General features: G+C 46.3%; 1 protein-coding gene across 1 annotated transcript in view; it reads right to left on the bottom strand.

Annotated features, from left to right (window-relative positions):
- LOC134531737 (nuclear pore complex protein DDB_G0274915) overlaps positions 1-4,552 on the bottom strand; it is a 74,573-nt gene extending 70,021 nt beyond the window's left edge. Inside the window, exon 1 of the mRNA XM_063367604.1 lies at positions 3,555-4,552. Within this exon, the coding sequence (XP_063223674.1) occupies positions 3,555-4,387 (833 nt within the window). The 5' untranslated portion in view covers positions 4,388-4,552. The remainder of the gene's footprint in view (positions 1-3,554) is intronic.
- Between the last annotated feature and the right edge of the window lie 14,081 nt (positions 4,553-18,633).

Here is an 18,633-nt window from a genome sequence, read left to right as displayed (position 1 = left end):
ATTCTAGGCCTACAGAATTTTTAATGTAGCTAAGCTAAGCTAACCTAACCAAACCACTTTTTCAAAACAGTTTCACAATTTTTTTTGTGATTCTGAAGAACTACTTTTGAGATAAATACAAATTAATAATCCAGTCTGTTTTTTTTACTTCCTGATATATTTTTCAATCATTCTCTAAGAGGATGCTGTGATACTTTAAAAGTAGTTTTTTCTGTAGTTTACTATTATAACAAGTGGTTAGGTTAGTATATATTACAAATCTGTTATTTTTATAATGGATAGTTGGATATGATTAGCTAAATATGAAATACCTACTTTAAAATAGTGTGGATGGTCGATTTGTTTAGGTTAGTAAAATTAAAAATACTTTAAAAAAGTGTGGACTACATTAAAAACACTGTAAAACATTTCGCCAGTTGCTTAAAAATAACCAAATTTAAAATGTCGCTACTTACAAGTAAACAATTGCCCTTATTATTTTATTGCAATTTTAATGCAGCTAACCTAATCAACCATTCATATGATTCCAAAGTATTTTAATGTAGCTAACCAAACCTAACCAATTGTTAACAATTTCACAGCACTTATAATATATGCAACATAAACTAACCAAACCAACTGTTTACACAATTCACAGTATTTTAATGTAGCTTACTTGTCTTGTATCTATCTATATATGTATATAAGTCCCACTTTTGTTTTTATTTTTTAATATATGTTATATAATTTAATGTATCAAAACTGTATATTAATTGCTACTGTATATGATTTGCTGGTAGCACCATGACAAAATATCCGCTGTACTGAATTTGAGTTCTGTATGTGAGTGTCCTATGTGTTTTGTATTAACAACTCCCCTTCAGGCTGCCTGGAGAAATGGAGGCTTATAAATAAATAAATAAATAAAAATAACCAACTTTCTACATTATTTTTAATGTAGTCAACCTTACCTAACCAACTGACTACCTACACAATTATTAATTATTTTTAAGTAACATAGGCCTATCTAACTTAACCCCACCAACCATTCTTATGACACAACAGTATCTGTAATAATGTTTACCTAACCACTTATTAAAATGGTAAACCACCAATTGGAAGTATGCCCTTTTGGAGAATGAGTGGGAAAAAATAATTTCAAAAAAAAATTAGTTTGGAATATTTCAATTTTTTCCAAATAAGTATAGTTCCCTTTCAGAAATACCTTTTTTTAATATATATATAGCGCTACATAACTTATCTAACCTAACAAACGGTTCCCACCATTATACAATATTTAGATGAGCCTAACCTAACCACATGTTAAAATGGTAAACAATCGGTAAACTACTTGAAGTATTTAAATGCCTTCTCATAAAATGATTGGGAAAAATTTCAGGGCTCAGGAGTAAAAAAAATTGTAGAATTTATACTTTTTACTTTTTGAAATACTTAAAATAACATAAGTGTAATATGTTTGGAAAGAATTCTTGTATATTTTGCAATTCCAAAGATTTAATTTTGGAGTAATTCTGCAGAACTGCAACCGTTGAGGGTGATTATTGGACATTGCGACTTTTTAGAATGAAAAGAAAAAAATCAGAAAACATGGTTTTCACACACTGCACACGTCCCTAAATTTACTCCCAAGGGATGGTTTCATAATTCCTACTAGTTTGTGAAAAGGTTAAAATTTTATTTTGTACATTACAATCAATGCTTTTACACTGCTGTCGCCATTCATTATTTACCCGCAATACATAGGAAAATATACTAGTGATGTTCCTGAATTAACCCTGCAATGAAGGTTTCATAATTACTACTGGTTTGTGAAAAAATAACAGTTTACAGCTTACATTCCAATACCTATGTATTCATCCAATCGCTGACATTCATTGTTTATGTTTACCATGTGGGTTATTCAAAATTTTTGGAGAACTTTAGTCATTGAAGGTGTTGTTTTAATAATGAAATTTGTTTAAATAACAACTGTACATATTGCAATTTTAAGGATAAAAAAAAAAATTTTATTTCACTTACAATCATAATTCATTATTATGTGACAATTTTTTTTACGTAAAGGATATTCCGACATATTGAATTAAAACAGCAAGTATCATGTACCACAGGATTAAGCCAAGAGAATCATGCCATCAGGATCTTTCAACATACTGAATTAAAACAACAAGCATCATGTACAACATGATCAAGCCAACAGGATCATGTCATCAGAATCAATCAAGCCTTCAGGGTTCAGGAATTAATATATTAAACAGAAGAATTAGCATATCGTTAATTCTCCACAGTTGGCTACAGTTGTGCTCAACAAGGAGATACACGATCGCAGGTAAACAATGAACAGCGGCAGCAGTGTGAAAACACAGGTACTATAATATGAGCTTTAAACTGTTATTTTCGACGAAACAGTAGGTATTAAGAAACCATTCCTTCAGGGTAAATTTAGGGATGTGTGTTGGGTAAATATAAAGTTTAGCGGTATTTGCGAAAATTAATGTTAAAAATCCGAAAATACTTTTATTATGTGCTCTTTCACTTCCTCTTTTCATTAAACCCGGCGGAGATAAGAAATTCCAAATACTTAAGGAGATATCAAATTTTTTAATTTTCATAGTTGGGCGATATTTGTTAAAAAAATTTTTAAAATTCCGAAAATACTTTTATTCTATGCTCTTTAACTTCCTCTTTTCATTAATCCCGGCGGAGCTTAGAAATTCCAAATACTTTAGGAGATATCAATTTTTTTAATTCTCATCACAATACCTGTGCATTCATGCGGCTTCTATCATTGTTTCTTGTTTACGAGTACGAATTTTTTTTTCACGACGTAGGTGAAAAACTACATCATTTTCTACTAATTGCAAAGGAATTGTACCCGCCTCTAACTTAGGTGAGTTTTTAACGTTTCAAATTATAATGGTTTTTGTTGTTATTTGGATATTGTTTAAACAAGTAATAAGAAAAAAAATACGTGAGTTCCTACTGTTCATCCTTTGTCCCGGTTTGTTTGGTTAGGTAAGTTACATTATAAATACTTTAAACCTAAACAACCATTAAAATTAATTCACATTATTTTTAATGTCCGCTTAGTTTGAAAGTATTTATAATGTAGCTGACCTGACCTAATCGACCATTAGACATTCACGAACACAAGGCAAAATAAAAAAATGGCGTCGGTTGAATGATAAACACAGGTCTTGTATTGCAAAATAAGAACGGCAATATGTCCTAAAGTATTTGGAATTTCTTATCTCCGCGGGGTTTAATGAAAATAGGAAGTGAAAGAGCATATAATAAAAGTATTTTCGGATTTTTAACATTCATTTTTGCAAATACCGCTAAACTACATATTTACCCTACTTTTTTCCCCATAAGTTACTAACCTGCAGAATTGCCAATTTTATTATGAAATGTAGTTTTTTGGATGATGTTCGCCATGCTTATCCCTCAAGAACTTAGGAATGGTAGTGGCATAAGTACTATCACACTGATGATATACATTTTGTTAGCCAATGAATCAAATTTAATATAAGTCCCACAAAATCATTTTCACTAACCTTGAAAGAAAAGTCTGTTGATTTCTGGAGTTCACTTGTGTTAAATTGAGAGACTGGTTATATTTGTATTTCAATGATGATGCTCTAGTATCATCCCACGGCGAAATTGAAGAACATGAAGAATTTACATTTTCTTTCATCCCATCATCAAACTCAAAATATGTTTGTGATAATCTTGAAGTTCTATTTCCAGTGCTGTTACTCTTTGAGTTGTTAGGTGAATTAGATTTATACAGTGTAGTATCCATGGAAGATGGCTTCATTTCAATGCCTTTTGAAATTGATGTGTTGACAGGTACACCAGAGTTTACCACAGTCCTTTTATTTTGATTAAAATTTACTGGTAATAAAACCAAAGTGCTTCCACTATTACTGGTCAAATTATCACTATTGCGTTGATAAAAAGAATTTTCTACCTGAATATTCTTTGCATTATCAGATTTAACCAATCTATCTGATGACTCAAAACGTCTGTGACGAACAGTGGTATCATTAAGGTGCAACTTTTCATCGTTAACACTGCTGTTTGGATGTAACCTGTATTTTAGCAATCCATCCACTATACTTGCATGATTTTTGTTTTTTACTTGGCATTCATTGGGCCTACTTAACATTCTAGTCACAATTATGTCCACAAGGTAATTAAACCAAAATACAATAGATGAGATAAAATTCTTGACATAAAATAAATAGTTCGGTACTTGACTGCGTAAACAAATAAATATTAATCCCAAAATAAAAATTCCTACATAATATGGTATTAAAAACAATCCAACTAGAGCACTGATAAGGATGGAAATAATAATAAGCAATGATCCAATCGAAATGATCATGCTAATATTATAAATATTTCAAGTCATTCCGAAACATAAAAATTTAACACACACAAAAAACACAACTGTCACCACTTTCACTACACATAACCTTCATGCAACGAAACTAAACACGTTGAGAATTGTAACAAATTTGAACGGTAAAAAATGGCGACAGTATATACAGTGATTCCGAAACCAAGGTTAACTAATATCATAAACAATAAAACAAAGAGCTTTTGTTCAGTATTATTATAAAGTAAAAATAATCAAAAATAATTATTATAAAACACATTTAAAAGACAATCAACAAATAAATAATAAAGTTCACTTTTTCGATTAGTTAAATAGGAGTTCTAGAAAATGTTTTTCAAATGATTCATACAATGAACATTTTTATTTAATATAATTTAATCCAATTTCTCCAATGACATATGTCCAATAAATTGTATTAAATTCAAAAGAATTGCTGTTCATTGACGTCGTACTTCTAGTAGTAGTAAAAAAAGGTCTCGACACAGCCAGTACCAGTCTCTGTTAACGGAAATCACCTTTCATACAAAACAAGCCCAAAACAAGAGTCAACAAGCAAATAACTATCAGTGACATGTGTTGTTTGGCCTTAATCGCATTTTCATTTACTAAATTAACAAATATTGCCAAGTTTGTTTCCGAATTATGGATTACCCTATAAAAATTAATGGAATAACTATGAGAGAAAACATACAAACTCCATTTCCAATTATATTTTTTTAATAATTATTTATACGAAAATTTTGCAAATCACTCTTTTAAGTCTTCAACCCTTTGTTTTTCACTCATAAAATTACAAGGTAGTTGCTATGTGTTTAGTTTTTAATATTAAAATTGTCGTGGTCTGGTCGACTAGTCCCTGACAATTCTGCTGTTCTGCCGGCTACTCAGGGTTCGGGAGAGGGGGGTTCGGGCCGCGTGGCCGAGGGACTAAGTCTCCAGAGATGAAATGAGAACAACTCGAATAAAGTTTGATGGTCCTTTATACTCAAGACGCTGAACACTTTACTTGGGGCTGCCGCGTTTCCGCCTGTGAATATTTCTCTGTGGGTCGAAACCCGGTTCCGAGCACTAATCTGGTTAAGAAAATTACGAGACGTCCCGCCCAAGACGACTATTACTCCCACAGTAATGAATAGAATTCTTATGACCTGCGCACGATAGGATGTCTGTCTGACTGTACACTACCCTGGCCAGGAAGAGATGAAAAGCATAGAACCTATGACGGCGAATGACCAGTTTGCAGAAATTAACCGCGACTCGCCAGAATTGAGAGCACAAGACACATACGTGAAAATAGTACGATGAGAGCTCGTGACTGAATAGCAAATTACCAAGCTCGACAGCAAAGTTGAAAATAAACGTCTCCGCACGTCAAAGTCTAGAACCACTGTTAATACCGCGCCCGTTTGTCTCACCGTCCGGGAGGGGCATCACCAACACGTCCGTCGCCTCTCGTGCCGGGTCCACGACTGCCCTACCAATCCCCTGCCGTGCCTCAGCGCCCGCGTCTCCCCCCTCCTCCGCGAGCCCGTGGAACACGCTGATTGGTCACAGGCGGAAGCCACGGCCTTGGCGCCCAGTGAAAAATTAAAACTTATAAAATAATGCCATCACCAGCGGTCTTGGCTTCGAGACCTGGGCGGGGCCTAGTGGGAAGTGGTGGTGTGTGGGTATGTTCCGGTGGGCGCCAGGCTAGCACAGTCGCTAACCAATGGTTTTGGGCGTGGATACTTTCTGCCCCGGCGTGGACCACTAGGCCTTCGGCTGCGATTGAATTTAAGAGGGGGGTTTTCGTAGAGCTAGTTATCCAGTACTCTCCTTACACAATATAGTACACTGATCCCTAGCTGGAGGGGGCAAACAACACTACGGAAGAACACAATTGATTACGTTACTGGGTTGTTTTATTTTGGGCTGACCCCTTTTGCGCTGTGAGCACTGAGTTACACGTTACAGTTCACACAATTGGAGAGGCACTATACTTTATATTATATACTTGAAAGTTCCGCCCTTACGCCATTTCCACCCACAGCAACTGGGGAAAGGGGGGGTGATTGGGGGCGGCCAATCCGTAAACTTAGTTCTTAGCAGCGGCCAGGTCACTTATGTGAGCCGCGGTCCGTGTTAAATTACTTGCGAATGCCCATGAAGTTAGCATCGGCACTTGTATGCGCGATGTTATTACTTGTAGTAAATGAGGGGCGGGAGTCGGCCCGTACCGTAAATAGACACTGCGCGGTGGACCGGAGTCGCGTCGCCCAGTTTAAGTTGGAGCGGCCGGGTTAAGCCCTGCACCGTAAATGAACACGGACGCACACGGGAAGCTGAAAAAGGAAGGTTTGGTTAGTGACTATATTTACCAGCGTTACTTGGTGGTTGCAAAGCGATGATGGCTTCCCGGGCAATAAGGACGTCCGGCCTGGTTCGCGAGTAGTTCGATACTGGCGTGCTAGCCTTGGTGCAGGGGAGAGGTAGGCTGGTCCCGCGCGCCATAGTTCGCAGTTTACTGTTGTATTTATTTAAAGATAGCTTAAAGAGATCATAACCACTACAATGTTCACACAATAATTACTAAGGCTTAATTCTAATGGCGGAAGGCCTATAATAATCGTAGTTACATTAATTGTATTTAAATGTACTTAAAAGGAAGGAGAGTCAAGTTGGGGACTGTTTGTTAGTTAACCAACTACTCCAGCAGTTACAGACAAGTTAGAACGGGGGGGGGGGGGGGGAAATGATGATGGAAGAGTCATTTAATTAGTTTAGGCGGAAGGCCGCAAAGGGAGCACTTGCTACGTGTGATTTCAAGTTCCCCACGGAAGTAAGTGGCACACTCCTACGATGCACTTTTCTTGTGAAGAGTTTGTAAAAATTAGGGTAATTACTGGGCTCCCTTAATTACTCGTCTTTTCGCGAGGGGCACTCGAGCCCTCAGTAATAACCGCAATTTACCTTTGTGGTACGGAGTGGCGGGAAGCTCACTTGACTCCGACCGGGTGGCTAGGGGCGCGCTTCGTTAGCGGGACTAAGTACGGGCGGTCGCAAGTCGGGCTTGAAGACGGCCTCCGGCCGGACGACGTTAATACAAAACCCTTCAACACAAAATTAATTAAAATAAAATATAAGCAAAAATATGTACAAAAGCGTAAAACAAAAATATATTTACAATAAATAATATATCAAATCCTGTAAAGAAAACAAACGTCGCACATCACCGTCACTTGTGTCGCACAACACGCTCAAGAGATGGCGCTGGCGAGGCATAACGGCCTGAAGGAGCCGGGGAGACACTTGGGTCGACATCAAAATATAAATATTTGATGTTTCTTTAGTATTATAAGTGCGAGGCATCGCTATTCCCCCTTATCTGAAAACTGTTGTCGTCCCTCCGAAGGCCATAACCCTGGCCTTCACCCGCCAGTATTAAAACCCGCTAATGGAAAACACCCCTAGCACATTTCACGTGAGTCAATTGAGCCGCCGACGCCGGTGAGTGCCTTCCCAGATACGTCCATATGCCAACACCACCAAAAAGTACTCACTGATCATAAATTGCTGTGATTAATTAAGTGATTTTTAATTAGCAGAACAACACTTAATAGTGAAAGTGTGTCGTAGGGATGCAGCAGTTTTCCCCGTGGCAAATAATTGTCCGGAACGTCCCTTGCGGCCTTCCACCAATAATTAACCAAACTGTTAACCAACCTAATTTAACTCCATGTTCTTATTTGCAAATAGCCACTGGAGTAGCCAACAAGTGACAGACAGTCTCCACCTTGACTTTTTATTTTCAAATATAATTAATCTAAATTTTGTTAAGTATTATTATTATAGGCCTTCCGCCAACTAATTCAGACAGATGTTATTAAGATACGAGTGATCTATAAATAATAATGACTAATTATGATTATAAAGTTGGAATAATGTCACATTAGAAAGTTTGACGCGTCATGACGCTTACTCCCCTCCCAAGCCGGCACAAAGCGGCATTAGAGTTGACACAAACTCCGCTACATCCGTGTGAATTTAGGAGTATTATGTACTGTCTGGAATCTCGGGGTAGGTTCGACCTTGTGGTGGGAGGACGAGGTTCGACGCAGCAGGGCCCCCCGAGCTGTTTAGGCAACTCGGGAAGCCTGATAAGTCCAAGGAAACACTGTGTTATAACTTATTAATTTAATCCGGCACAGCCCTTTACATGGTGCTACCCTTGGCCGTAACAGTTATCCCGAAACGAATCGTCACACACGCGGCAACTCTCTCAGTGGTGTCTGGTGATTTTATTACAAGGTAAGGTAATTCATTTCTGACACGACACGATTATTACAAATACGAACCCTAAAAATAACACAACTAGAACCCTATGCAAGATCACACTTCACGATAACATTTACATATTACACTAGGCTAGGATCGCGTAGGCCCACTACTCCGGTGACGATACATGGGTCCTAAAACTGTCCCAGATATTGATGCGTTAGAGAGCTGGTTAAGAATTGCCTACTGGCTGCCCTGTGCGGGCTAAAACTAAGTAGCCGACAGGCTAAGATATCGCGTGAGGCGGCGAGGGACCATCTTAAAGTCCTTATACAGTACTTACATATGTCGTAGCGTGGTCGTCTTGGAGCACTAATTAATTAAGTTACATACCACATGGTAAATCGATGCCGACCACGGGACTGAGGGAAACCGTTTTAAGAATTGCTTAATTAGGGTAAACTACATGTCGGCGAAAATAAAGAAAATGCTGGTCCCGTGACGCGCGGAGGCTGCCGGCCTCTGTGAGCTCCAGAAGGATAATGCCGCCCTCACCGTGCGCCCCCCTCCCTGCCAGCCCTCCTGCGGAAAACGTGTGATTTTCGCGGGAAACTGAACCGGCCAGGCTCGGGACAAGGCGCACAGTGAAACATAATGTTGGAAGATATAAAATGTTAAACAATGAAAATAAAGTCTAATACGTTCCTGTGGAAAAATACATAAACACTCTTGTAGTTCAGCGGAGGGATATGCCAAACCCCGCCGGTCTCCTCCGCCGACGTGGCACTAATTACGTGGCGTTCGCCCCATTGCACTTCCTACACTCCGGTGCACGCCAAGCGCGTTCGGTGCACACGCTTTCGTGAGACGTTGATGAGGCATAGCAGTCTATGCGACATAGAGGAGCATTGGCGGTCGGCATTAAATTAACTATATATATATATATATATATATATATATATATATATATATATATATATATATATAGACGCCGACTGCCGAACGCGCTCGTGCGCGCAGCAAAGTGTAGTGCGTGCGACGAGGCGAACGCCATGCAACGAGTGCTGCGCCGGCGGAAGGATCGGGCCGGGTGTGGTATATCCCTTCGCCGCACTATAACAAATTATTTTAATTAAATTTTCCACAGGTTTTTATTAAAGAGTATGTTTCATTAATTAATATTTCAGTCCTGTCAAAATGATGTCTCACTGTGCGATTTGTCCCGAACCTGGCCAGTTCAGTTTCCCGCGAAATTCACACGTTTCCGCGGGAGGCCTGGCGGGGGAGGGGGGGTCGCGCGCGGTGACACCGTGAGTGTCCTTCGAGAGCTCAAACAGGCCAGCAGCCTGCGTGCAACGCGGAACCAGCAACCTTTGCTTTCACCGACATGTAGTTTTCAATAGTGTAATATCTTTTCAAACTTTTACGTACAGTTCTGCAGTCGGCCTCAACCTACCATGAGGTATTTAACTTAATTATATCAGTGCTCCAAGATGAGTGTTCTACGTCATACGTAAGTACTGTGGGAAGTTTACGTGAATTTACGTCGGCGCTTCACGCCCCAACTTAGCCTACAGGCTACTTAGTTTTGGCCCGCACGGGGCAGCCAGCAGGCGACACATGCCGTCGAACATAATAACAATTCAGTCCCTGGGACACATCTAGATATCACGTAGAGTCGCCGGAGACACGGGCCTACGTGCCACTAGCCCAGTTTATTAAGTGTTATGTATTAGTGAAATAGTTGCTCGTCAAAGTGTTATCTGTCACGTTAGGGTTTATGTATCACCGTTGTACGGCATTGTGCCGCCAAACATAATAACTATTCAGTCCCTGGGACACATCTAGGTATCACGTAGAGTCGCCGGAGACACGGGCCTACGTGCCACTAGCCCAGTTTATTAAGTGTTAGGTAATAGTGAAGCGTATTGTTCGTCAAGATATCGTTCGTCATGTCAGAGTGTATTTTTGTAACTATCGCATCACGTGTACAAGTCCGCCCCTCACGCACATTAAGTGAGCTGCGCGTGTGACTAGTCGCGTCTGGCAAACCGTTACGGCCAGAACGGGCATCACCATGTATTGGGCTGTGCTATATTAAATTCACCAAATATCTTCCAGAAACTTTGTGTTATTCTTCAGGCGTCCCGAGTGGCCATAACAGCTCGGGAGCCCTACTGCGTTAACCCCTACCTCTAGCCACAAGGCCGGACCTTCCCTGAGATCATGAACCCGAGCAAAAATCGCGTCTTAATAGTCAGAGGTAGCGGGGACGGCATCAATATATATATATTGACGCCGTCCCCGTTGCCTGACCTGAATTTTACGTGAATTTGCACTGTGTAATTAATTTTGGATCTCAAGGGCGGGGTTCCTGGCCTCGTGGCTGCAGGCAGGGACGTGACGACAAAGGGCCCCCCGGGCTGTTATGGCCTCCCAGGACGCCTGATTAATGAAACACACACGTACTTGTAGCTGTTTTATTGCGTAGCACAATCTACACGTCACACGCTCACGTAACTGGCCGCTTCATCGTCGACCTAAGCTCCGCGCACGATGAACCTGTTCTGGCTTATGCGAATGTACGTGTACGCAACGTGAGTTGCGTGGGCGGTAGGCCCCGCAAAATTACTTAAAATAACACATTACACTAAGTCACTGTGGTTAGTCCCGCACAGGTGGATATGCAAAGGCGGCTAATCCGCGAGGTGGCGAGGGCCCCGTTATGCTGGGTACGGACACGGTGGAATCTTGTACGATATCACACAAGTGGCCGTGGCACGTCCCAGTTGATGACTCGTCCGAATGTTTGGTGTCGCGTTTGGCGCAGTGCCGCCCTGCGTGGGCAATGAACTATGTCCCGATGTGGGGCGTTACGGCGTGAGGCGCAGGTGCCACGACGGGCCACCTAATTAATTACGTATAATATAAAAGTCCCTGGATGGACTACACATTTTATTACTAGACCGCGCGTGGTATCGAACGGTCGATTCGGGCCGACCGGGGAGCTAATATAAAATGATATGGCTATAATTACCTATTGCAGTTACAGGATGTTGGCGCGAAAGTTGAGAGCTCCCCGTGCGTGGGCTGCCGGCCCGGGCGAGTGCTGGATGGCGACTGACTAACCTCCCTGGCCGCCGGGACCAGGGAGGGGGGAAATTCCGCGGGAAAACTGCGGAGCGCGGGAAGATGACTTCGGCCAGTTTTGTGAATGATAACCCTTTATAAAATGATAGTTAAATTAACAATAATTATTAGTGGTTTTAGATTTATTAGTTTCTGTTTATCTTATTAAATGCCTGAATCATTAATACCCTTGCGCAGTGCCACACCCGGCCGGGCGCTTTGCACACGTAGGAGGCCGTGACTGACGTCACGCCGTTCGGGGCACTGCACTATGTTGCCCGCAAGGGCGCGTTCGAGGCGCGGCACTGATCAGGTGTTGAGGACACATAACGGCCTGTGCTCTCAGAGGGAGCACTGACGGCGGCGTCAATATATATATCTTTTGAGTTGATGATGGTTTTGGGGTCTATGGACCAGAAACTAAAAACTATATTATAAATTTTCCGAGAGTCGCACCATGTTAATCCTAAAAAAAAATTACATTATGATTGCGTTATTATTTCCCATGCTCAACGCACAATGGCGCCACTATCTTGACAAGGCTATTACAATACCATATTGTGTCGAGTAGTCCTACTAGCTTCAAAAGTGCACAGAACTTTACTAATGGCTTGGCAACTTCTATAAGTATTGTTTATATATTCAATGGTGATAAGTGATGACGAACTGCCTATAACAGAGGCTCTGCGTACTATCACAGCTCACAGCTTCCCTTCCCACGAAAACATTGCCGTCGTCCGGGTTCTCGGGTTCGAGATCCGGCATGGCTCCTAGCGGGAAGGCTAGTTTTTTTAATGAAAGTGTTGATGTCGCACAAGGGCTCCCTTTGTTCGCGTCGGCCGTTATGCCACCTCGGTGCCTCAATGGGGTGCGTGTGCGACGAAATGCGGGTATCATCGGGTGCAGCGTAGTAAACGCAGGGGTCGTGCAGGTGTCCGCAGCACTCCGAACGCAATCAACCAGCCCAGTGACATCACAGATATGCCGCTAGATCATTTATCATGTTCTATCTGCAGGGGGTTCAAAGAAACAATTTCTATCACGGAAACACTCTTAAATTTAAGGATTATTAAATTGTGTCTTTGCGCGACCAGGCGAAAGCATGGCTTGCATTATATTTTTGCATACTGTACGTTTCAGCGGGAAGGAGGGCCTTGAAGGCATGCGGTGGCCATTTGGACGGCAGTTCGTCACCAAGCCTTAACAGGGTAAACTGCATCGCGCGCCGCAGAGCCCATCAACCTTTGTTCCATTGGCCATTAACTTCAATAGCGTAAATTTCTACAAATCACATTCTCTAGACTCCGCGACACCCACCGGTCGGTTTGAGCTCCCCACCGCTTACCTTAAAATGGGTACCCTCTAATGGTCTTTGTTTTCTACGTAATACTAGTAATTATATTAATTCGGTCCGAGGACTTTCGGGACCCGCCTCTTTGTAGTGTAAGGCTTCGTGCCCACTTAGTGTCTGTACTACGTAATTGTTAAACCCCGCGTGGTCGCGGTACAATTTCTTTGTGTTAGGGTATTTGTGTAAACCTGTATGTCCATTGGAGGATGGCTACAGGACTAGAGTAACTTTGTGTCTTTGTGCTCGGGGCCAGCAGGTCTATAAAGTAGCAAGCCGCAATATATGTGCCGTTCCGAGCCAAATCTTAATAACGCGGGTCATGCTTACGCAGAGCCATGTATGAGCGTAGCGTGTTAATAAACGTTGAAAGGAACCCGCGTGTACTGATTGGAAGCCACCCTGATCATTAGTCCTAGGACACGTAATCTCACCCCTGCCGTCTGCTGATGCCATAAGGCAACATCACACCCTGAGACAGACGATCGTGCTCTACCTGCGAAACGGCCCGCAGGCGCATAAACCCCAGCCCGTTGGCTCCCTGAGCAACCAAACAGGAATTTACCAAACAGCAGAAGTCGGTAGGACAGCAGTGTGTCCAGGAGGGTGCCAGTCTACCTCCTTGTCTAACCACGAGTTGGGTCGTTGTGTGCGAATGCCCCTGCGTGGCCCGCTAGGACCGATGGCGGTGGAAGTTGTTGTAGGAATCCCTGGCTATTGACACGTTACGGGCCCTACACAGCATAACACGCTGATTCCTGACTGGTTTAGGGAAGTTCACACAATAACATACACGAATTCGGTTTTGCACTGTCGTATACACGTCGCGCACGGAGTGTGCAGAGTGGACGTTTAATTAAGCGAATAGTTACACTTGCAGTTTGCAGTTACACAATGCACATTAAATTTCCCTACAAAAATTACACTAAATTGACACTAAGCGCTCTGATGCGCCGTCAATAATCCTCAATCCTCACACCAGTCGAGGTTGAGAGGGATGTCGATTGGAGGCAGTGTACTGCCCCGCTTAAAGTTTAGTGTGAGGAGTTTGTGTTTAAGCGGCTGGGTTAGGCCCTATTCCGTAAAAAGGACCGGGTGCGCACGGGGAGTTTACGAAACGAAAAAGGGTTTGATGAATGACTATAATTACCAGTAGAGAATTTCGGTGAAGACAAAAAATGAGGACTCCCCGTGGGACGCATTCCGCCTCGGTCCGCGAGTCGCTCGGTACTGGCGTTTGCCCTTGGCTTGAAGGGAGGCCTCAGCGTCCTCTCGCGCCAAAGTTTCTAAAGTTCCGTTATTCGGAAATTATTAAATTTTGAAACATTGAAAGAGGCTCTAAATCTATACTAATATTATCAAGCTGAAGAGTTTGTTTGTTTCTTTGTTTGAACGCGCTAATCTCAGGAACCACTGGTCCGATTTGAAAAATTCTTTCTGTGTTGGATAGTACATTTATCGAGGAAGGCTATAGGCTATATTATATTATCAAAAACATTAGGAATCCTTACTAAAAGTCCAATTTAGAATCAAATGCGTTGGATAGGGTTAGATACAACATGCAGTACACGTACGAAGTGTGTGTTGACAATGCCGCAGGTGCTAGAAGTTGCCACGCACTAGATGCCTTATCATTCTTAATTTTCCCATACAAGTAAAAAACACCCGTGTGATATTAACAACGAAGCAATCAGTACCCTCGTATATAATACATAGAGATATTGTGAGGTATATATGTAGATATAAAGAGATAAATACAGATAGAGAGATACATAGATATATAGGACTTGACGCCAAACATTTATGCTCCTCGAATCCGCACAGACCGCTATGGCGCATCGCCGCCTCGCCCCGAGCGTGTGCGACGTGAACGCACCTGCGTGCAGGGTGGTGCAATGCCTCGAACGTAAGCTGCCCTGCCTAATCGACAGTCGCCCGCGCGAAAGTCGACCACGGGGGTACTGTTAGGTGACCTGATTACCTGGACTTTGAAATTAACATTCAGCACTCTAAAAAACAATATTAATTAAGTAATGACTATGCTTAAATATTAATTGTAATTCTGGACTTTAGCACGATCAGGCGGTGTGCATGGCCCGGGATTACTTTTGCACACGACACGTTTTCGCGGGAGCGAGGCTGGGGAGTCGTGCGGACGTCACAGCCATCGCCAGTTAATCACAGCCCTCCAAGGAGACGAGACGCGAGTCGCCCGCGGAGCCTCTCGACCTCCGCCCTTGCTATCTCTACTGGAATTGCGTGATTTTTCAGCACATCAGAAACTTGTCCTGTAGATCGCAGCTCCCAGTAAGCGAGTCATGCACACGCAGCGCATGTATAGCGTGCCTGACAATAAATCACTTTGAATTGAGCCCCCGCGTATTTGTTACAACGCCCGTAGTATAGCGTCCCTGGTGGCTAAAACAGCCGGAGGTAACTCTGACGGAACGATCCTTACTGACTGCCGGCCACGTGGCGACGTCACGCTCTGAGTCAAGAGTCTCGGCTACGCACTAGCACGTAGCTATTATTGCTAGTTGGCACCCAGAAGCAACTCCACACCCTCAACATCACCTTGGCAGAAGGCAGAAGGCGTCAAATGGCGCCCACCTAGTGTGGCAAAATAACAACGCCGCAAACGCCATCCGAATCGCAGAAAATTTGGCAGAGTTACGCGTAGAGACAGCACAAAGGGGAGAGAAAGCGCGCGCAGACGTGCAGGCGCCGCGGAACGAAACGCGCCGGGGTAATCAGGCCACACCACCCCTCTCCCGCCCTAAGATCGTTCGCTCACTCCCTACCGCATTCCACGGTTCCACACCCCCCCCCCCCCCCCGTGCAGATCGTTCGCTCACACCCTCCTGCCAAACGCCTCGCGAAAGAGTGGACTGCCCCGACCGATCGCGCTCCGAGGACAAACGATCGCGCCCGAAGATTACAGAGACGCCAGAGTATGTCACCAGCCGCGGCGCGTGCGTGCGGGCAAGACCGCTCGGTCGTAAGCGCAAGGGGGCGCACCCCCGGATCTGCTTGCGCCCGCCACCGACGCTTCATCCCGACGCTCGGGTCGGACAGCCGCGGATCGCGCATGGACAAGAGGCCGGACATAGCCATCACCATGGAGAGCTATTGCGCCGGGTGCGGCAAGCCGCACACCATCAGCCACAGCACCGGTGAGTACCCCCCCCCCCCCTTCTGTACTGCACCTGTGAAACGGTACGCGTCAAGATGGAGGGGCAACCCAGAACCCAAGCGGGTCCCCAGTGCGCCGCTGTCCACTGTCCCAGTTACCGAGGCGAGATAGCGAGATGCCAGCAGTGCGGAACAATTAAACACCGCGCATGCGCAGACACGCTGGAATTCGTAAATTTCCGGGACGGACTTTTTCTGTGTGTGGGGTGCGAGCGACGCGCAAGAGGGCACCCAGGGGGTCAGCTAGCCACCACGTCCCGCCCCCTCACCGGGCCTATTATCCTCCCGGAGTTCGCGGGCCTCAACCACGAGGATCCGCGCGTGTTTTTGCGAGCATGCATGGCGAGGCTCGTGCGGCACCTGATACCGCGGGAAGAGCGGGCGGAACGCGTGAGCGTGCAGCTGCGCGGGAAGGTGCGCGAGTGGTGGGCCCAGGCGGGCAGCTACGACGCAGACTGGAAGGACTTCGCCCGCCAGCTGGAGGCGCGCTTCAATGACACCCGAGCCCTGAACACATGTCAGAGTGAGATATTCAGCCGTTGCCAAGGGGACGGGGAGGCGGTGGAGACGTTTGTTTATAACAAGCTCAGACTATACCGCCGCCTAACACCGGGGGGTCAAACTAGCGACATACTGCCCTTCATAGTGGAGATAGTGTCCCCCGAACTACGCCCATTCTTGCGCGAAGCGGTGACTCGCGGGCTGGATGTTATTCTCGCACGAGCACGAGTCGTAGAGCATGACCTACAATCAGCTCGCAGCGCCAAGGGCGTCGCGACGCCCCGGTCAGCCCCGTCCACCAAGGGGGCGGTGCGCGCAGAGGACGAACGTGCCGTAGTGCCGTACACGGGCCCGCCGCCGCCGAGGGGCAACTACCGGCCCACCGACCAGTCCCCGATGGGGGAGTGGATGCCCCTACCGGGCCATCCTCACCATGGCGTGGTACAGACGCGTCGCGACGACCACAGCGGGGGAACACAGGGCGCCCAGGACAGCCGGCCACCCCGGTGCCGCTACTGCGCGACAGAGCAGTAACACGACACACGGTGTGCCCGACCCGCGAGGCAGTCTGGCGAACGCGAGGGGGCGAGGTGATGCTCCCGGGAAACTTTGTCTAGGGTGCGGTGACGCAGCTGGCCACCACCCCCCAATTAACAGCCCAGCTCAGCCGAGAGACGCACCCCGGCGCTGCAGAACCACCCAGCCGCCACCCCGCCCAACTATCACAGCTGGAGGGGGCCCGCCTCACCTGTTCGCGAAGTTCGCGGCCCGCCCCAGGTCGCCTGCGAGTGACGCCATCCACCTGACGTCGACGCCGCCCCCGCACGCTGCCTCGGGAGCCACTCAGCTGCCGTCTCACCCACCTGGCGTGGGTGGGGGCGGCCCGCCTCACCCGTTCACGGCCTGCCCCAGGTCGCCGGCGAGCGACGCCGTCCACCTGGCGTCGGCGCCGCCCCCGCACGCTGCTGCGGGGGCCACTCAACTGCCGTCTCACCCACCTGGCGCGGGTGGGGGCGGCTCGCCTCACCCGTTCACGGCCTGCCCCAGGTCGCCGGCAAGCGACGCCACTCACATTACGTCGGCGCCGCCCCCACAAGCTGCAGCTGGGGCCACCCAGCCGTCGCCCTACCTACTTGGTGCGGGTGGGGGCAGCCTGCCTTACATGTTCGCGTCCAGCCCCAGTTCGCCTGCGAGCGACGCTGTCCACCTAGCTTCGGCGCTGCCCCCGCACGCTGCTGCGGGAGCCACTCAGCTGCCGTCTCACCCACCTGGCGCGGGTGGGGGCAGCCCGCCTCACCCGTTCATGGCCTGCGCCAGGTCGCCGGCGAGCGATGCCGTCCACCTGGCGTCGGCGCCGACCCCGCACGCTGCTGCGGGGGCCACTCAGCTGCCGTCATTCCCACCTGGCGCGGGTGGGGGCGGTGCGCCTCACCTGTTAACGGCCAGCCCCAGGTCGCCGTCGAGCGAAGCCGTCCACCTGGCATCGGCGCCGCCCCCGCACGCAGCTGCGGGAGCCACTCAATTGCCTTTACACCCACCTGGTGCCGGTGGGGGCGGCCCGGCCCACCCGTTCACGGCCTGCGCCAGGTCGCCGGAGAGCGACGCCGTCCACCTGGCGTCGGCGCCGCCCTTTGCACGCTGCTGCGGGGGCTACTCAGCTGCCGTTTCACCCACATAGCGCGGGTGGGGGCAGCTCGCCTCACCCATTCACGGCCTGCCCCAGGTCGCCGGCGAGCGACGCCGTCCAACTGGCGTCGGCGCCGCCCCTACACGCTGCTGCGGGGGCCACTCAGCTGCCGTCTCA

The sequence above is a fragment of the Bacillus rossius genome, chromosome 5, assembly GCF_032445375.1.
Source record: "Bacillus rossius redtenbacheri isolate Brsri chromosome 5, Brsri_v3, whole genome shotgun sequence".
NCBI classification, from domain to species: domain Eukaryota; kingdom Metazoa; phylum Arthropoda; class Insecta; order Phasmatodea; family Bacillidae; genus Bacillus; species Bacillus rossius.
This window is presented reverse-complemented; position numbering and strand designations above follow the sequence as displayed.